Source organism: Mustela putorius, unplaced genomic scaffold, assembly GCF_011764305.1.
Source record: "Mustela putorius furo isolate JIRA1106 unplaced genomic scaffold, ASM1176430v1.1 tig00003859_pilon_pilon_pilon, whole genome shotgun sequence".
Lineage (NCBI taxonomy): Eukaryota > Metazoa > Chordata > Mammalia > Carnivora > Mustelidae > Mustela > Mustela putorius.
The window spans coordinates 5,937,580-5,959,313 of NW_025422011.1; the positions used below are offsets into that span (position 1 = coordinate 5,937,580).

Here is a 21,734-nt window from a genome sequence, read left to right on the forward strand (position 1 = left end):
CACATATGCAGGTGAAGTCCCTCCTATAAAGCTAGACTTAACAGGTGTAGGAATATATTCAGGGCTTCAAGGAGAGGGCTGGGCACCAAGATCTGCCTCTTCCTATGCCACCTCAGTCCAGGACAAAATGCCAAGTCATCTGAGAATTCTAAGTTTGAAAATAACCATCGAGGCATTTTAAAGATGACGAAATGGCTTTATTAAAAGTTTGCTAGCTTTATTCTTAACTCTGAAGTATTTTTTTAAGATATTATTTATTCATTTGAGGGAGAGAGAGAGCATGAGCAGGGAGAGCAGCAGGCAGAGGGAGAGGGAGAAGCAGACTCCCTGCTGAGCAGAGAGCCCCATGCTGGGCTTGATCCCAGGGCCCCGGGATCCTGACCTGAACTGAAGGCAGATGCTGAATGGATTGAACCACACAATTGTCCCCTCTTAACTCTGAAATATTTCATCATTTGGATGTAAGCCTCTGTTTACTGATTGACTAAGAGGCTCATTGAGACTGTGTAGCTCACATGCTGTCTGTGGGGGACTTGCTTCCAATATGGATGCTTCATTATTCCTTCCTTCAGCCAGATCAAAGTTAACAATAGAATGACACTATAATCCAGCAATTGTACTACTACTACTACTACTACTACTACTACTATTTTCCCAAAGAACACAGAAATACTAATTCAAAGGGGTACCTGCACCCTGATGTTTATAGTGGCACTATCTGTAATAGTTAAATTATGGAAACAGCATAAGTGTTCATCAACTGCATAAAGAGGTGAGATATCTATCTATCTATCTATCTATCTATCTAATAACTTGAACATAAAAGAGATTTACAGCCATTTACAAGGATGCTGCTGGAGCTAGAGTGCATTATGCCAAGTGAAATAAGTCAGAGAAAGGGAAATACCATATGATTTCACTCGTATGTGGAATTTAAGAAACAGAACTAATAAGCAGAGGGAGAAAAGAGAGAGAGAGGCAAACCAAGAAACAGACCCTTTACTGTAGAGAACAAACTGATGGTAACCAGCAGAGAGGTGGGGTGGGGGATGAGAGAGGTAGGGAGGTTTATGGACTTGTTAGCGACTTGTTAGGGACTTCTCCTTGTTATGATGAGCAATGGGGCTTGTACTGAAGTCTTGAATCACGACATTGTACACCTGTAAGTAATATTGGACTGTATGTTAACTAACTGGAATTTAAATACCAACTTAAATAAATACAAGGCATGGTAATGTGGATTCCTTTCTTTACTGCTCTGCGAGAATGCTCTAGTTTCTTTATATTTGGGATTTGGGGTTGGGTTGTATGTGACAAGGTGGGGGCAGCGTTGACAAATATGTCATCTGGTTGTTGCCTAATAGAGTATACCGGTAGGCATTTCAAAAATGTTGTGGATAACTGAAAAATAATAGCTAGAATTAATTTAGAATTTGTCATGTCAGAAGTAGTGTTTTTTGCTTTCTGTAGGTTATCTCACTTAATACTAAAACAAGCCTTTTAGTTAAATGCCACTATTATACCCTTTTACAGATAAGGAGATAAATCAGAGAGCAAGTATCTGAAGGCAATAAAGTCAGTGATTGACAGCCTGGATTTGACCTAAGGTCATATGACTTTATAATGAGTGCAGATTATTATAATGTTATTTTGCCTTCCTGAGAATGAATGGGTGAAAAAAATAGCCATGATTTTCCTTAAAGTCAAACTTATCTTGAAAACTTAGCTGGGATAGTTGGATGAGACTATGCTCCACTCATCTTACTGAATGCGTTTTTAGGCAGGTTGGACTTGAACATCTGCCTAGAGTACCACAATCATGTTTAAACTTGGATTTTGTTTCAAAATTTATTAGAAAATAGACTGTGGGAATGAATGAAAGATATACACTGGTATCATATTTTTTTGAAATAAATGTATTAACACATTATTAAGTTATATGAATTGTGATTATTTATCATGCTTCTGATTGAAGGCACCAGCTACAATATTATCGTTATAAAAATAATAACTCAGCTCTTGATTGTATGTTTATGTCAAAAGCCCCATTGAGATTTGGAATGCTGATGACCCAAATTCAATAAAAGAAGGCTTTATTCATTTATATTCAGTAAAATAGTATTAGAAGATGATACATTCCCTCCTCCTTATGGTTAGCAATTTGGGTCTCATGATCCTCTATTAAATTTATTATTTGTTGGGATATAATTTGCAAAGATTCTGTGTTTAGCATTAGTGTCTCTGTTTCAGCTTTTATTATAAATTATGGGTTCACGCTCAGATGGTGAAAATATACACTTCTGGAAATAATCACAGTAAATGGGTACATACACAGCAACTGCCAAGTTTGAAAAGGGGCTGGTCCAATGGGCGGGAGATGATAGTGTTTATTGACACCAGGGCTTGAACTTTTGCGGAGTGTCGGTGTCAGGAATCAAGAGGTCATCACTGCATCCTTACTCTCCTTAACTCTTGCTCATGTGTTATATTCTACACGATGAACGGCAGCATGTGGCAAAATGCATGATTGGAGCCAGGAAATTTGGCCCCTGGTTAGAATGGATCCCTAAGACAGACCTAGTGCTGAATGGAAGAATAGTAAGAGTTCTCATTATTTGAGTCACATGTGAACAGTATGCTGTAGTCTTAAATGTGGATATTGTATTTTATTTTTTAATGTTTCTTTATTTAAGAGAAAGAGAGAGAGAGCAAGCAAGCAAGCAGGGAGGGGTAAAAGGAGAGAGAGGGAGGGAATGGTCAAGCAGACTCCACACCCAGCGCCCAGTGTGAGCTCATTCTTAGTACCCTGAGATTATAACCTGAACCGAAATCAAGAGTCAGCCAACTAACTGACTGGGCCACCCAGGCACCCCTAATTGCCGATATTTTAATTCTCATATCGAGTCTGGATGGTGGGCAGGGGTGAGGGTTAGATGCCATGAACTCTATGTTAAGGTTCCAAAGCCACATGTGCCCACTGTTGGGCATCAAAACCTTGCCCTTCTTAGTATATATGGAACCCATATAAGGAAGTTAGTATTTGTCTTGGTCTAGTGTCTACCGCAACTTTCTTTATTTTGATGAGGTAGTTTAGTTTTCTCAGGAAACATGAGCTCTTTGATTTAGGGATCTGGAAAGGCCACAGTGATAGAGACCTTCTGAGGAAATGTCAACTTACATCCTACTTCCATTTGGAAATTCTGACTTTAACATTGAATGTACCTTAACTGAACTCTTTGCCCTTAATCCAATTGTATTAACATCATAGGTATAATTGGTTACAAGGCTAATGAGAACCTCCTTATATCTCCTAGATAGAACATCACTCTCTTTGAAGATCTTACTCTGTATAGAACATGAGCACTTCAACCATTTAGATACATTTATCCAAGGAAAGTCCAGCTTGGACCAATTGATAGACAACACGTTGAAATTGTAAATATGTGTAAATGGAAAAGAACATGGAGGCTGATGTAAGGCCCGGGTTTTTTTGTTTTGTTTTTTAAGATCTTATTTACTTATTTATTTATTTGTCGGAGAGAGAGAGAGAGAGAGAGAGAGAGAGAGAGTGCACAAGCAGGCAGAAGCAGAGAGAGAAGCAGGCTCCCCACTGAGCAAGTATCCCGATGTGGGGTTCAATCCCAGGACTCTAGAATCATGACCTGAGCCGTAGGCAGCAGCTTAACTGACTGAGCCACTCAAGCGTCGCCGGTCTGGATATTAACACTTAGGACGAGCTGTGTAGCCTTGGTCATATCTTGTCACCTCACTGAAACATCAGCTTCTAAATGTTTAAAAATGATGCATTTCAGGCAGACCCTTTAAAATTATCTTGAGGATTATATGAGACGACGCATGGAAAATATTTTTATACTGTTTTCCTGGCAGCTCAGACGGAGCCAAACAGAGCTTGCTAAATGAAAACAAAAACGGGAATTTTTGAAATTCACAAAGGGGGGAGATTATGATTAATTAAAAAGTTAAGTTTCTTTAGAGTGTTTTCCCATCACTCCATTTTCAATACAAGCATCAATTCAACACTGCTCAACTCGCCAGCCTCTCTAGAGGGATCCTGTTTTCCTGGCAGAGGTTTGATAAATTTGGTGACCTAGTGATATGTGGATTATATTTTAACAAAGGGATCAGCAGCTCATCCAAGTACCTTTGACTCTAGAGGGAAATAACACTTTGAGGTGGAAACCTGCAATATACTTGGACATCTGCATAATGACTGAAATTAGCATAGGTTTACATAGTACACTACTCCATTAGAATTTTGATGACTTGGAAAGGAACAGAAGGTTGTAAATTTCCTAAGGGAAAGTCTCTGGGGGTGTGAAGTCTCGAAGCAAAAATCAGCCCCATGTCAGAAGCATGTTGTGAATGACTAGAAGGACAGAAAAATGACAAACGTGTGGCATTTTTTCCTTGCAGAAAGGGAACGGTTGCTGCTGGTATGATCTAGTACTTTGAGGGATGCTAGGAACCTCCCTCTGCTCTCCTTGTTGAGAGGGGATGTAGTATAAGGCTGTTTATTAGATACCTGTGATCGTAATTTCCTCCTCCTAGCAATGTTGTAGGGAGGGAGAGGAAGCAAGTAAGGAACAGGAAGAAGACAAAAATGGTACGGGAGGAAAGGGAGACTAGAGGAGGGGACAAAGGCTAGGAGCGTTGGGATGAGATGAGCAAAAAAGGAAGAAAAGCATGGAATCTTGCTTGGGATTGTGGTTTAGTGGTCATGGGGGTGTGACCCTAAAAGTTTTGGGACTGATGTGTGTGGCCCATTCTCTTAGGTGACTAGTCCCAGATAAGTGGAAAGATGCACAGAAGGGAGAAGCAGGAGATGTTGAGGCAGGACCTGCTCCTAGCTGGATCGAAGATTAAAGAGAATCACTCTGCTTCCCCAAACTCCTTTTTCCCAGCTATAAAATGAGGACACTGGGCTGTGTGATCTTGCTATCTCTTTCTATTCTAAAGTGATGGGATTTTTTTTTTAACATCACTATCATGGAGCCTCATTTTTCTTATCTGTAAAAATGGGAAGAATGCCTACCTCACAAGGTGACTTTGAGGATTTAAAGATAACAAGTGAGAGCCTTTTCCTATACAAATCTACTTGTTTCCTGAATTCAGTTATTAAGAGTTTATAGAATGAATTCAGATAGTGAAGGGGATAGCCCTGTTTGAATCTATTTGAGTTCACTGTTTCATATAGCAAGGGGTGAGTTTTGGATAGTGAGGGTTTATATGTTTTTAGTGCCTGGATATCTATGCAGACACCTTGCATATAGCCCGTACTCAATAAGGATTAATCCTGGTCTCCTTGACCTTGAGGATAAAGACAGCTGTGTTTAGCTTTGCACCCTTAGCTTATAGCACAGTATCTAATCGCCAGGAATGTCTGTCCTGTGTTCTTGGCCCTCAGGCTCATGGGACCCTGCTGAGACTTGGGTCAGCTAAGCAAAACGTACTTAACAATAGGTATGCCCTATAGAGTTGGAGTAATGAGTGGTACGAGATTAGGAATACTGAAACTGATGTGCGAATGTAGGTGAAACGAGCTTCTTCCACAGGTGCAGAGAAGTTAGTTGAGTCTCTGCTAGACAGGGTAAAACTTTTGTGTTTATAGAAAAGAATTATTTTATCTATTTTATTTTATTATTGTTATTTATATAAAAGCTACTAGCCCAACGTCAGGCCCCTGGTAACTTCTTAAATATTGAATTCCTTGTCACCTTCTGAGGACATGCAATCACAAGCATATTTTAGTCAAATCTATTATACTGGGTCCTAATCAATAATTTTTTATTAAGATTTTGCCATTCATCTGGTGTACTTCTGCTAAGTGTAATTGTAGATACCAAGCCACATTAACACACAGTACAGTTTTTAAAAGAGAAAAATCTTTATTCCCATCACTTTCTTTTACAAATAATAAAAATGGTTAAAAAAAATAGTGTGAGTTATGGGTGTTAAAATATCTAAACTATCAACCTGTATTTATTCAGGTTATAAACTAACTTATAAACTATCAACCAGTATTTACTCAGCATTTTATATGCTAAATATATCCTTTAATTCTGTGTGTGTGTGTGTATGTGTGTCTGTGTATGCTTTTATAGGCGTTACTGGAAGAACAGAGATAACCCATGTGGAGTAATAGTATGGAAATATCCTGAAACTCCTTCAGAGTCTAAATAAACTGACTGGATTGGAGTTTCACAAGCAAGGAACCTGGTCCATGGGCAATTTGCTGCAGGTAAGTGAGAGGTATAATTTACTCTGTTAGAATCCCTCAAAGATTCATTGGCTATGGGGCTGTTAATTGCATTTCAGATGATTATAATGTTCATTTGGTACAGCTGACAGCTTCTCTTCCCTCCCAAACGTACACATGTGGATGCCAACATATGGCTAAATATCTGGTCATTTCATCTTGCTCATTTGGGCTTCAGTCAGTTACAAAAGGAGGAAGCAGGAGGAAAAAAGTACCCACCCCATAAAACTTTTACTAGCTGTGATTTCTGTGGAGGGGCGGGAGTCAGACTCGCTGTTCATGGAGCAGATGTTCCTCCAAAGTGCCTGGGAGTTGAAAGAGTGGCAGATTGGGCTGCCCAGGATTCAGAATGAAACAAGCAGACAACTGGCGATGCCCCCCACCTTCTCTTTTGAAAAGGGGGGCAGCCGTGAGGTCATTAATATGGAACAAAGTGTTTGGGAAAGGTAGCAGGCTTTTTATTCTTCCTTTGAAAACCTGGTGAGATTGGAATGCTGGATGTGGTCACAGCATGAATATAGTTGCTGTTGGGCTGATGGGAAAGTTGAACTTGTCTAAATGAACCAGTGGGGAGGCATGAAAGTCCAAGTGACTCCTACAAGTGGCAGTTTGTGAGCTGGGGCGTGCGTTGTGGCATCTCCTTCTGCTTCCTGTCGGACCATCAATGGTCAAGGCGACGTGAGACTAGAAGTAAGAGCTGTCTAGCTCTGTTAAAGGGAAATAATAGGTTCATTCACCTGTGGTGTTTCACTGTGTTGAGGAGAAAAATAAAAGATCAAAGCCTGAATCTCTATCTTTGGCAAGAGAGATATTTGTACTTGCCATTTTAATTGGCAAATATTGACTCGAATCATTCATGCTGTTTTAAGGGGGAAAGAAGAAATGGTTGTAAGAACCTGAGATCACAGTTGAAGGTGGAATTGTTCATACATTTTCCTGTGAATATTTAGTCTTCGTAGGTTGCATATATAACAGCTATATGTCCTAAAGTCATAACTCAAGAGTTCCCTGGAACACAATTTTTCTTTCTTGCATCAACTCCATCACATTATGGAGACTAAGCCAATAGAAGACATGCTCTCTGTCTCTAAAGAGACCGCTCTGTTTTGAGAGTCATGTAAGAACACAGATATGGAGATGTTTTGTAGTGTGGAAAGTGCTTGCTAAACATGAGGAGGTAATGGTAAGAGTAAGTATTGTAGAGGAATGTGAACCAATAAAGAAAGGATTTGAGCTCTTTTTTGTTTTTAAGATTTTATTTATTTGTTTGAGAAAGAAATAGAGAGCAAGTGCATGAGCAAGGGGGGCAGAGGGACAAGCAATTGTGGAGTCTGTTGCAAGGCTTAATCCCAGGACCCTGAGATCACAACCTGAGCCGAAGTCAGATGCCTAACAGATTGAGCCATCCAGGTACCCTGTGAAGCTCTTTTCTTTTTTTCTTTTTTAAAGTGTATGTGATTGTCCCATTTCTTTGTCTTTAATCTTGGTCCTTCTATCTGTTCAGAAAGGGGGATGCTGTTTCCTTTCTTTTTTTCTTTCTTTCTTTTTTAAGATTTTATTTATTTGACAGAGAGCGAGACAATGAAGGGAGAACATAAGCCGGGGGAGGGGCATGGAAGAGGGAGAAGCAGTTTTTTCACTGAGCAGGGAGCCCGATCCTGGGGTCCATCCAAGGACTCTGGAATTATGACCTAAGCAGAAAGCAGACTCTTAACAACTGAGCCACCCAGGCACCCCTGGTATGCTATTTTAGTTAATATCGTTTGTTTATGGGGAAGAAAGACCTGTGTAAGTGAAAAGAGAATTATCTGGTAACATACATGGGCCAGAACTGAATCATAACTTGAAAACAAGGTGGGGAAAAGGCAGCGCTAGAATGTTCTCCTATTTTTGTTCTGTTCTCAAAAACAGAACACTTATCTCTCTGCAGCTCTACTTCTCCCTGAACTCCTATCCACCTCCTGCTTTTGATTGTTTTTCCTGGCACCGTGTTTGCCTATCTCATAATTTTGCCTTGCATGTAGTCTCTCATTGCCTTTCTCACTACTTTCCCTTTATTTGGCTTCAAACCCTGCCACGGATAGCCTACATCTGTTAGGCTGCACTCGGGAAACAGAAACTGTACCAGTTATTTTAACAGACACATTTTTTTTTTAATTTTTTCAATTTATTTATTTTCAGAAAAACAGTATTCATTATTTTTTCACCACACCCAGTGCTCCATGCAATCCATGCCCTCTATAATATCCACCACCTGGTTCCCCCAATCTCCCACACCCCCGCCACTTCAAACCCCTCAGATTGTTTTTCAGAGTCCATAGTCTCTCATTGTTCATCTCCCCTTCCAATTTACCCCAACTCCCTTCTCCTCTCCATCTCCCCATGTCCTCCACGCTATTTGTTATGCTCCACAAATAAGTGAAACCATATGATAGTTGACTCTCTCTGCTTGACTTATTTCACTCAGCATAATCTCTTCCAGTCCCGTCCATGTTGCTACAAAAGTTGGGTATTCATCCTTTCTGATGGAGGCATAATACTCCGTAGTGTGTATGGACCACATCTTCCTTATCCATTCATCCGTTGAAGGGCATCTTGGTTCTTTCCATAGTTTGGCAACCATGGCCATTGCTGCTATAAACATTGGGGTACAGATGGCCCTTCTTTTCATGACATCTGTATCTTTGGGGTAAATACCCAGGAGTGCAATTGCAGGGTCATAGGGAAGTTCCACACATTTTAAGAATTATTAACCCGATACTGGAGAACTGGAAAGGCAAAAGGTGGCATTGAGGAATCACAGAAGTAGTCACTTCTATATTTGTTGCCCTGGTTTCAGGGACAGCAGGCAAGAGTTTGGGATGATTAGAAGTTGGAATACTGAAGAATGGATTTTGTACAGCTGGACTTCAGGAGTCTTGGGTGGCGGTGTTGCTTTAGAAGTTTAGGGGGTGGGGAGGACTCACATTGCTGAGATTTGTGTCTCTAACAAGGATTGTACCAGCTGGCTGTTGCTAGTGCCCCAGGAGCTCAGATTGGGGACCATATGCAGCTGGGACTCCAGAATATTGCGAGGGATCACTTCCAGCAAATACTGTAGCCTGAGAAACTAGAAGGGAGCCCACAGATGGGACCAGGTGGCAAAGGGGATATACTCTGCGGCGACCCAAGCCCCACCTCTCAAAACAAAATAGAGGAAGATGCATTTGATTGAAACGTAGTCATTTAATAATGACCACAATAAAAAAAAAAAAATTGGCGCAGGGCTATGCTGGACAGGTTTCCTTAAAATCAACTAAGGGCAGTTCTGTGATTACCATATAGTCCAGAGGCAAAATATGTGGATGTGATGTTATTGATGATTGAATTTTTAATGGTTTCATTGTGAAACAGCGTACATTAATGTGTAATTTTAAGAAATGACATTGGAGGTATTCCATGTACCTTGTTCCACTTTCCCTCTAGTGATAATTATCTTACAAAATTATAGGACAACAACTAGGATATCAAATTAGTACAGTCACAAGACAGAGCATTTCTATCATCACAAGGGGCCTTTCTCTTGTCCTTTTATAGCCACACCCACTTCATCCCCATCCCCCAATATTTGTCCTAAGCAACTTGCAACTACTGATCTTTCGGTTTCTATCATTTACTCATTACAAGAATGTTGTATAAATGGAATCATTTGGAATTGGCTTTTTTTTTTTTTTAAGATTTTATTTATTTGTTTGACACAGAGGGAGAGAAATCACAAGTAGGCAGAGAGGCAGGCAGAGAGAGAGCGGGAAGCAGGCTCTCCGCTGAGTAGAGAGCCCGATGCGGGACTCAATCTCAGGACCCTGAGATCATGACCTGAGCCGAAGGCAGAGGTTTAACCCACTGAGCCACCCAGGCGCCCCTGGAATTGGCTTTTTTTAAGCAATGTAATTCTCAGGAGGTTTACCTAAGTTATTGTACGTAGTAATTCATTTTTTTTAACTAAGTACTATTTCTGGGAAGGATATACAATAGTGTGTTTATGCAGTTGTTTCCAGTTTGGAGCTGTTATAAATACATTTGCTACAAAAATGAATGTACAGATTTTTGTGTGAAGATAAGATTTCATTTCGTTTCCCAAAAGTGAACTGCTTGATTATGTGACAGTTGCATATTTAGAATTTTTTTCCCTAGCTCTATTGTAATATAACTGACATACAACATTGTATAAGTTTAAGGTTTACAAACGGATGATTTGAGACAAGTGTATACTATGAACTGTTTACTTCTATAAGGTTAGTTAACAACATGCTATGTTTGAAATAATTGCCATTTTGTGGTGGTGGTGGTGAGAACATTTTAGATCTATTCTCTCAGCTATGCAAAACAGTATCATTAACTATAGTCATCCTGTTGTACCTGAGCTCTCCAAACCTTATTCATCTTGTAACAAAGTTTATACGTTTGGAGCAATGCCTCCTTATAACTTCCCACAACCCTTGGTAATAATCAATCTCCTATTTGTTTTATGAGTTCAGTGTTTTTCGATCATACAGTATTTGTCTTTCTCTATCTGACTTATTTTACTTAGCATAATGCCGTCAAGGTCTACCCATTTTATCACAAACAGCAGAATTTTTTATGACTAATATTTCATATATATGTATCTATATAGTTATATATGTTACTTATATATAATATGAAAAAAATTATAACATTTTCTTTATCCATTTATTGATTGACCCTTAAGTTGTTATCATGTCTTGGTTATTGTGACTAATGCTGCATTGAAGATGGGAGTGCAGACATTCAAGATACTTTCATTCTCTTTAGATAATATATCCAGAGGTGGAATTACTGGATCATATGGTAGTTCTGTTTTTAATTTTTGGGGGGCATCTGTATACTGCTTTCTACAGTGGCTGCACCAATTTATACTCCCATCATTGGTCCCCCAGGGTTTCCCTTTTCTCCTTATCCTTGCCAACACTTTTAGCTATACATTTTTTGTTTGTTTCTTTGTTTTTTCAGGTTTTTTTTTTTTAAATAATGCAGGTATGAGGAGATCTCTCATTGTGGTTTTGATTTGCAACAGGAAAGCTAGAAAAAGATGCTCTCAACCAGGAAAGGAAGGACAGAGTGAGGAGTGAGTTACCCCAACCTTTTGGGACACTGCATAAAGGACTTACTGGGATGTGATCCCATCCAGAAACTGGCAAAGCTAACATGTATGGGGGTACCTAGGAACAAATATTTATGGCAGGGGCCCCAGGATCAGCCATGCGGTGGGAGGAACAGTGGTTTTAGTGACCTACTCTGCAGAAGACTTCATCAGCTTTTGCCACTAAGGAAACGAGACTCAGACAGCCTATGAATTTCAGTGGATTTAGCCCCACAGGTTTTCGTGTTTGCAGATGCCAGCTGTTCTGAGTTCTTTCCTGTTCCTGCCCACAGCATTCCTAGGCTGGGAGCCCCTGAGTCCCAAATGGTAGCCAGTCCTGTGCTTTGTGGCTGTGCAAATACATAATGCCAGTCTCGTCCCACTTGTTGATTTTTGTCTTCGTTGCTTGTGCTTTTGGTGTGATATCCACCCCCCGCCCAAAAAATGTTGCCAAGACCAATGTCAAAGAGCTTTTCCCTAATTATGTCATTGTGTCTTTATTTTCATTTCCCTAAAAACTAGTGATGCTTAAAATCATTTTTTTTTGTGTGTTTATTTACTGTATGCATGTCCTCTTCAGGGAAATATCTGTTCATGTTTCTTATCCATTTTCTAATTGAATTGTTTGTTTGTTTTTAATTCTTTATTTTTTTTGAGAGAGAACATGAGCGGGGGGAGGGGAAAGAAAGGCAGAGGAGGAAGCAGACTCCCTGCCAATCAGGGGACCAACACAGGGCTCAATCCCAGAACCCTGAGATCATGACCTGAGCAGAAGGCAGATGCTTAACCCACTGAGTCACCCCAGGCACCCCAGTATTTTAACTCTAGAGTTTTGAGAACTTCATTTTTTTTTCTTTTTTGTATATTCTTGGCACTAAGCTTTGTCAGATAAATAGTTTGCAAATGTTCTCTCCCATTTTTTAACTTGAGTTTTTACCCTCTACTAGGCATTCACAGAACAAAAGTTTTGAATTTTCATGATGTCCAGTTTTCCAGTTTTCCCCTTCATGGATCATGCTGTTAGTGTCCAGTCCAAGAATTCTTTGCCTACCCTCAGGTCCCAAAGGTTTCCTCTCATGTTTTTATTTTTTTCCAAAAAGTTTTGTATTCTTACTTATTGTTTGTAAGTACATAATCCAGTTGGAGCTAAGTTTTGTATAGGAGGCGAGACTTCAGTCAGATTTAACTTGATTGCCCATGGATGTGGACTTGCTCCTTTTCGAGTGGGTATCTATGGGTCGTCTCCTTCATTTCATTTGAAAACCTCCTGGTTTTTGATGTAATGACTAATTTGCACTCAAAATGCAGACATTGGGGACATTATATTATGGGACTCTATATCTTATTCAGAACTTCTGTATTCGCTGGCTCCTTCTGAAAGGTAGAGTTCACACCAGGGTGGAACAGAATTCATATTCCTTAATTGGCCTTTGTTGACACGTGAGTGGATTGGGGCTTTTCATTACTTCCGGGCAATAGTTTCAGCTCTCCCACTAGATGTCCATTGATACTTCCCTGGCTAGTATAGGAGTGCATGTAACCTCTACCCACTTGGCCGCCACTGACAACGCAGGCCAAAGAGTGGCCTCATGCATGGCTGCTGGGTGGAGGTGAAAGTCATGACTGTCCCCATGGCCAATTCTGATACTACTGTGGCATGTCAGGAGAAGGTCCCCTTGTTACTGTTAGGTGGAGACAGTAGTCTGGGGGGTCTCTATGTCATTCCGACTGACAATGCAAGGGATACAGGGTGTCTTGTTGCTGCCTGGCAAGGATAAACATTCTGATGTCCTACCTGGCCTTCTCTGGTATCACCTTACTGGGAAGTTTGGGGGACATTTCATAGCTTGGCGAAGGTGAAAATCTAGGTCCACACTTGGATTTTGCTGGCCTGAGAGGGGATAGAGCTACGAGTCTTTTCTGTGATGTTCAGCTGGGTGAGAGTCTTGTCTCACGGTTTTCTTTCTTGCTAAGTCATGTTTTCTTTGTCTTTTGAATAGAGAGAGCAGGACTTTGTTGTTTCCTTTTTTTTTTTTTTTTTTTTTTTTTTTTTTTTTTTTTTTTTTGTCTGGACCTGTCAGTTTTTCTGGGTCTCTGGTCTCTTCTACCTTAAATCTGGGATATATGAGGCAAAAGGAAAACCCAAGACCTCTCACCACTGTGTCCTCACTTGGATCTAAGTTTCAGAGATTGTCTGTCTCTTGATCTCCACCTTTCAAGGTCTTACGTTTTTCTTTCTTTTCTTCTTCTTTTATATAATGTCCAGAGTTTTCGGTGTACTCGATGGGGTGAATAGGAAAAGGAAAATCTACTCTACATCCTGAAAGTGGTAGTCCCTTGGAAGCATTTTTGAAGATACTGCGATGGATCTATTTACATGACTAAATTTTAAAATATAATCAAGGCAGAACAAGCAAACAAGAAAACAAAACAAAAATCCAACTTTTCGCCAAATCCATTCCCCTGTATTTGGGCAGGAATACCTGCAAAAACCATCTTACAGAGATGATGGCTTCACATAGTAGGGACTTAAGGATAATTATGGAAGGAAGGAATATTTGCCAAATGAATTAAATTAACAACTTTTCTCTTACCTGTTAGAGAATATGCTAGACACTAAGTAGGATAGGTAGGTCCCATACTACATACATGTCATATCATTGAGACCTAACTATCAAGTTATATAAAAACCATCCCCAGTGCTAAAATAGAAAGACTAACATAACTACACTATGTGTTCAGAAGTTGTCTTTCATCTCCTTAGAGTAAGGCAGTGTCTTGTTCATCTTTGCTGCTAGTGCCTGATGCTACACATTACTCATCATACATGACTTGCCCTAGAAATTTAGCAGAGGGAGGGAGCATGCTTTGAGATGCTGGAAGTAATCTGTCTCATATTCTCAATATGCAGTAACCTCTGCAGAAAAGGAGTTCTGTAGCATTTCTAGATAATGTAGTCCCACATTTCACATTTCTTTAGCCAGTCAGGGAATTCTTAATGTCAATCCTCGTCCTATGAATGAGCCCAGGTGCTTATTGTTGTAGCCTTGGTGGAAGCAGAAGAAAGATAAGCACCTTTCTTCACACATACACTTTAAAATATTTAAGATAAGGTACCCCTCTATTTGTATTTTATGATACATGCTTTGAGCCCAAATAGCAACTGTGGTAACCTTGTGTTTTGCAATAGATGTAGACCGGTGGTCTCTGAGTCAAGTGTCAATGCCACCCATCCCATTATACATAAGAAAAAAATAACTACAAAGAAAAATAAAAAATAGCAACATGTGATACCAAAATGATTTAACATCGTTGCCCTTTAAGATAGGCATGAATTCTGTCCTTAAACATATAGCCCAAGGAGGTGCTCTGAATTTCATGGATTGGTTATAAAAAGTCTTTCAGGGTAGGTATCACATAGACAATGGCTTTCCAGTTTCCTAAGGAAAGGACTTTATCCACAAATACAAAAAAGAACCTTGACAGAAAGCGTGAAGTACCACCAGCAAATAGTTTAGCACTTTGCTCTTGGACTAGTGGACACTAGAGGCTTAGAGAAAGTGCAAGAACTCTGATGCTTTAAGAATCTTGATGGACCAGAAACAGACCATGCTTCATGCAAAGCAAAGGGCTTGCTGTAAAAGCTGAGGAGTTTACTGATTGACTACAGTTGAAAAGCGAACTTTGCAACCTACATCATAAAACACTTACTTAGAGGACATCAGCTTTGATTTTGTGTATTGATAAAGCAGGAGTGTACTTAGGGGGTTTTCTAAATAATGAATATTTACAGAATCCATTTTTTTAAAAAGCATCCTGGTTTTTGTTTGGTTGTTTTCATCTTAAAAAGCTTGCTCTTGGGGTGAAAAGCTTCCCATGAGTGCCTACTGCTATAAAATAAATAGGAAGAGTGTAATATGAAGTATGGTGAGTTCTACTTTATACAGTTTTCAGTAAGGACTAAGCCTATTAAAATAAAGAGATTATATTTATATTTGGTATTCTTATTTCATGGAAATGAAACTTTGATTTCCTCTTCACTTTACTATCTCCTCTATACAGAAAATTAGACTGAGAACAAGAATTTGGAAATTTATGGCAGAATTTTATCTGTCCTTTAAACTTCGTAGCTTCCACTAATTGAAATGATCAGAATACTATACAGTACTCAGCCTGGAAGATAATCCATATTAACAGAAAACTACCCTATTCTGTGTTTTTTTTTTTTTAATTTTTTATTTTTTATAAACATATATTTTTATCCCCAGGGGTACAGGTCTGTGAATCACCAGGTTTACACACTTCACAGCACTCACCAAAGCATATACCCTCCCCAATGTCCATAATCCCACCCCCTTTATTCTGTGGGTTTTAATATTTACAAAGATTATTAGGTTTTAAAACTTTGTCATGCCTGGAGTAATTATTTCCTTTTAAATATGGTTTTATTATATTCAGAATTAAAATGTTATTTAAAATATATCTTGGTATTATTAAAAACAAAACTACTTTTATTCTTAGAAACTTTCAAACAAAGTAATGAAATATTAATCACTTTGTTAAGGAAGAAAGATTCTGTGATAGAACCTATTTAAATGTTGTAGTTTTTTCTTCTTCTTTCTTTAAGACCACAAAAGTAAAGATTTGGCTCATCTCTGTCTCTCTAGATCTTTAGAAGCTTCACGCCTTGAATAAAAATATTACATCTTTTTTTTAAAGGACTTATTATAATCAAGGCAGTAGTTTATGGGAAAAGACAAATCTAAAAAGTCCTATTTCAAAATCTTGCTTCCCAAACTAGAGTAAAACAAGAGAGGATAGGATTGAAAGGAATTTGACTTGTAAGAAATGGCAGGAAGCTGAGAGCCCATAAGCAATTTTTTAATAAAATATTAATTTTTATTTTCAAAGTTAAGGTCAAAATATAAAAGCTAATAAAGAAATTAAAGACATCGAAAAGTATGAGTAAAAGAGTGGCAGGCACCTTTTATTGCCATCCTCCTAAATATGAGTTGCAGAAAAATTTGCAGTTTTCCTGCAGTTTTTTACATGCTAAATCATGTAAGACAAGACTTAGCCATTTATTCTGAGCCACATGACCTAGTTGAAAGCTGAGAGGTGATAGATAGGTAGACAATGCAGAGAACACAATCAGAGAGATTGCATCTTCTTGCCACATTCCAGCTTATCAAACATAATTTCAGAAGTTTCTAGGTATATGTGAAACACCTTTTGAAGGAAGAGTGGGTCCATGTCTCTGAAGTCTCCTATCCTGTCTGTCCCACTAGGTGAAATGATCACATTATTGGCAGGGCCTTGATTTTCTCAGGTTTTTTCTTTCCCCAATGACAAATAGGCTTAATAACATGAGAATCCCCTATGCTTGATTATTACATTTTACATCTTTAAAGCTCCATATTCATGTTGCAAACACAATGAAATATCTCTGCAGTAAAGTAAAATGCTTCACAGCGCACATTGTCTGTTCAAGAAACCAAACCATAAACCAGAAATTTCAAGGCAGTAAAACAATTTTTGAGGCAACCATTCCATTCAACTGAATGGTATGCATCTATTTCAGAGAGCAGCTCCTAAATTCAATGCCTTGCACAGAGAAGGTACAGCAATAACAAATTTTTGAATGAATGGTTGTTTATTTCATACATTTGGAAATAACAAGGTAGAATCAATAGTGTGCTGGAAAACCAGCTCTCTGAAGAAAAACAATAACAAACAAACAAACAAAAAAAAAAACACAAAAGCTCTGGTTTTTGATGTTTTCCCGTTTCTGTGGTGTAAATACTCCCTCTATGGCCTGTTTCCAAGAACCAATGTGATGTCACTGAACACAGAGGAGGAAAGGGATATTCTGCACAGAATATTCTCTTGCAAACTGGTACAAACTAGCTCCAGGATTCTGCTGGTAAGTTACTTGGCTTGTTTTCATGTGATTTGGCAAAAGAAAATCATAGCACCAGATTTCCTTTGGTTAATTAGCTGACATGGTATTGACAAAAACTGGAGGATTCCTTTTTTTTTTCTTTCCTTTTCTTTTCTGTTTTTTTTTTTTTTTTTTTTTTTTTTCTCGGTAATGATAACAAAGTGTTACTTTTTTTCTAGTGGGTTACCTGCAGGAAGTAGGTTGTAAGAATGCCTCCCCAGGAGTGTGTGTGCTTTTGATAGCAAATAAAAACCAGTGAAGTCCTTGTGAATTTTCCTGAAGTTGAAAAAGAAATCTCTTTAACAAGGGCCACCTACTTTGGGCCTGGGAGCTGTTCAGCAGGCCTTGAAGATCCTTATTCTTAGCCACTACAAGCTCAGCAACTGGATATGAAAGCCCTAGGCACAGCACTCTTTTAGCAACATGGTATATTAAGTCTTAAAATTTATAAAATCCTTCCAATCCCCAGGATGCCCAACTACTTTTGAACTCAAGAAATTTAGTACATGGATGTATTATAAAAAATCTTGAAGATAGTTTAACTACAGTTGAAACAATCACTCATTATAGAACTTCTATGGACCAAACCCTGTGCTGCCCATTTTTACACACACACACACACACACACACACACACACTTGTATTTATATAAAATTTATATATTAAACATAAAAATAATAAATATAAATGCATATATTTTTACTTAATTCATGTGCCTTTACACTTTGTGGTAAAAACAGAAATTCTTCCACTTTATGAAGAGTGAAAATGGCATCCCACAGGTTATTAAAAATAATATTTTAATAACAATGACAGTCATCATCTGTTTCATATCTACTATGTCGTAGGCATTTCATATTTACCATTTTAATCAGTATTCTTCATGCTATTTATGCTCTATAGATGAGGTAAATGAAGCTGATACTGAGAAAAAGTTATGCATGAGATCAAGGGGTATTAAGTTAGGAAGAGTTGAATCATCACAAGTCCATATTTCTCTAAATCCATTGTTTGCCTTGTATTAATTCAGTCATCCCACATGTGTTTATTGAGTACCCACTGTGATTCAGGCACTGTTCTTGGCTTTGGGGATACAATAAAAAGCAAACACAAATTCCAGCTCTTCTTGATCCACATTTTAGTCAGCATAGACAGTCAACAAAGAAAGAAGTATAATAAAAATACTATCAAACGAGTATTATGCCAGATGGTGGTAGGCTCTATAGAAAACTATAAAGGAGGGAAGGAACAAATTATACTGGTGTGGGAGTGCCTTGCCATTTTAAATGGAGAATCAAGGGAAGGCATCACAAAGGAAGTAAGCAAAACCCAAAGGAGGTGAGAGACTGAAGCATGCAGATATCTGGGAGCACAGATGCTCAGGTGGAGGAAATGAGGGGAGAGGCCAGGAAGTGAGAGCATGCTTAGTGCATTTGGGGAACACCAAAAGCTACAGAACAGTGAAGCAGAGCAAGGGAGGGAGAAGGGATGGAACTGGGGTACTGCAAGTGGGGTATGTGGGTTACGATGCTAGATTCCTCTGGCTTCTGTGGGGAGTATAGACTGAAGAGTGAGGAGTGGAGTGAGTGAGTGAGTGAGGAGAGAAGAAGAAAGAACAATTAGTAGGCTGTTGCAAAATTCATGCGAAAGATGATCGTTTCTTACAGCATGACGATAGAGGCACACGTGGTAAGAATTGGTTGGATTCTGAGTATGGCTGGAGTATATATAATTTTTGAGATGCTTCAAGGTAGGATGGGAAAGAGCAAAAGTAAGCATAATGCTAAAGTTTTTGGATGGGATAAATGGAAGTTTCAGTTTTCATTTATTGAAAATGGGCAGGGCCTTGGAAAGGGAGATTTGGGGTAGAAGATGAGCTTGTCTAAAATATGGTAAGTTTAAAATGGAGGGGAATGCAAGAATAAAATAATATCTAACTTCAAAGTATAATTATAAGTTTTATTAAGTTAATGTATATGAGAAGACTATAAATGTTGGTTAGCTCTTTTTTCTTCATCCTAGTCTCAGTAGGGTGGTATAATTGTGTCAAGACTAAGATTTAGAGAGTAGCTATAATAGAATCAGTAGACCATGGGTAACTTATTTCATATACAGAGGAACAGGGTTTTTTTGTTTTTGTTTTTGTTGTTTTGTTTTGTTTGTTTTTGTTTTGTTTTGTTTTTACTTTGGCTTAAAATCTCAGAACAGGCTGGTGTGTGCTTGCGGATACAGAGTTTCTCAGGCTAGAAGGAAGACTCAAGACAGAAGAAGATAGCATGGGGTTGGCCCTGTTGAAGTCATTTCCAAACATCTGGAGTTGTTAAGAAATTAAATGGAAGAATCTGGCAGCCTGCAGGAGAAAATAACACCAGGTATGAGCTATGCCGCTCTGGGTCAGCAGCTAACATCAGGTGCAGAGTTAAGGAAGTTCTACCTCAGACACAGTGTGACGTTGTCACCTGAAGATAGAAGAGGGTCATAAGAAGAAGATGGTGTGTCAGAGCAACATTCTCAGTGTGCTCACTGCCAGATGGAAGTTGTTATACAACCTCTTGACCAAGATGAGAGTGAGTGGACATTTCCTAAGGCAAGACTTCCAAGAGGTTCTTAGAAACACCATTGGGCATCTTCATGAAATATGTGAATTTTTGATTCAGAGAAAATTAGAAAGTATCTCCTCTACCCATTAATGAGGCCTAATTTTTCACGCATTGGTTGGGGATGCCAAAGGTTATTCCTGTTGTATGTCATAGAGGACAGCCATTTCTCCAAGCAACCCTGGTGTGGTAGATGGTGACCTGGCCATCTGGAGGCATAAGGGACCCCTGTGGGAATTTTGGTAGTTAAATCCCAATGTCACTTTTCCATGCTGAGCCATTATATGCTCCTTATATGCCATTCTGTGGTTTTCTTACACTTTAGAGATTTAGTTGGTTTTACTTTACTTTCTGAGATGTTGTTAGCTATGTCTTTATCCTCATAATTCATCTTAAGATGGTAAAGTTTTCCTGACTCTAATTTTACTTACTCTTTCTGTAAAAAGGATTTAGTGCTCTTGTCTGAACTTCCCTTAACCATAAGCCATATTCCTTAGGCTGAGTGTCTTGGGCCCCTGCTATTAGTCTATCCTAGATACTTCCTTTCACACAGCGCATAGAGACATGCTGGCAGCTGGCTGTTGAAATAGATGTCTTGTGGAAGAGTACCTCCTTCGCTTTACTAACACACCCTAGTTGAGTAGTGACTACCAGAGGCAGGGTCACCCTAGGCCCTACCAGGTTGCCCCATGGTCTAAGGGGTCCATGTTTTGCTGCTAATCCATGCTGAGGCACAGCAGATAAGGCACACTCTCCTTTTCTCACATCTGCTTTTTACTCATTTATGGCCCCTTGTCTCTATTTCTGCTTTCAGATATCAGCCTTTTCCTCAATATCTGGGGCAAATATCTTCCTAATGAAGCAACTCCGGATGTCCCCCTGTGGAATATGTGCTCCCTGGATTGTCACTGCGTTCTTGTAGACATGTCTTATAGCATCTTATATGTACCTCTTTATGTGTGTGTGTATGTTCTTCCCTTACTACTTGAAGATTAGCTCCTTCCTTACAGCCTGAACAATAAGCATCACTTAGCTCTCCAAAGCCTGGGAATCCCTAGGGCAGCTGAGAAAGTTAATGAGACCCATAGGCTGGGAGTCTGGGATGTATTAGGAAAGGCTTAAGAAAAATCTCCCTGTAGACAACTAGCTTTAATTATAATTGAGATTTAAATTCATTTCAGTAACATACATTCACTTAGGGTAATAGAGCTCAAGGTCGCGAATGTTATCGTAGATTACCAGGATGAAACAGGCAAGAGAAGAAAGGGCTGGTAAATATTAGCAGGCCATTAAAGCCATAAGTTTGATTTATTTTATTATTATGCTATTTGGATGAGTTGGGGTGTTGGGACTCTTTTTGCAAGACTGCCTTAGGACTTGAGGAAAAGTCTATGAGCCAAAGACTAAACCTTTCAACTTGTAGCAACTTGATAACATCTTATATTTAGCCATGGACTCCCTTCGCCTTTTAAAAAGTTACCTATTTAAAAAAATAAAAAATAAAAAATTATTGAGAATGAGATCAGATGAATCAAAAGAAATAGAATCCACATTTTGTTGCTAGCCATAAACATAAAAACAAAGCACTTATCTCTAAAGCAAACTCTGTCCAAATGCTGGTATAAACACCCTGTTTTTCAGACTTAATGGGAATGTTGTGTTTAACTCCACATATACAGTGCTAAGACTTAACTATTTGACTCAGGTGGTTTTTCACAGATCAGTTGAGAAAGCAACATACTTATTTAATAAAATCCAAAAGCCCTGAAAACAACTTTC

The 21,734-nt window shown here is 38.9% G+C and overlaps 1 protein-coding gene across 1 annotated transcript in view; it reads left to right on the plus strand.

The window, feature by feature from the left end:
• LOC101677814 overlaps positions 1–21,734 on the plus strand; it is a 1,019,668-nt gene that overhangs the window by 713,945 nt on the left and 283,989 nt on the right. Inside the window, exon 4 of the mRNA XM_045066004.1 lies at positions 6,123–6,259. Within this exon, the coding sequence (XP_044921939.1) occupies positions 6,242–6,259 (18 nt within the window). The 5' untranslated portion in view covers positions 6,123–6,241. The remainder of the gene's footprint in view (positions 1–6,122; positions 6,260–21,734) is intronic.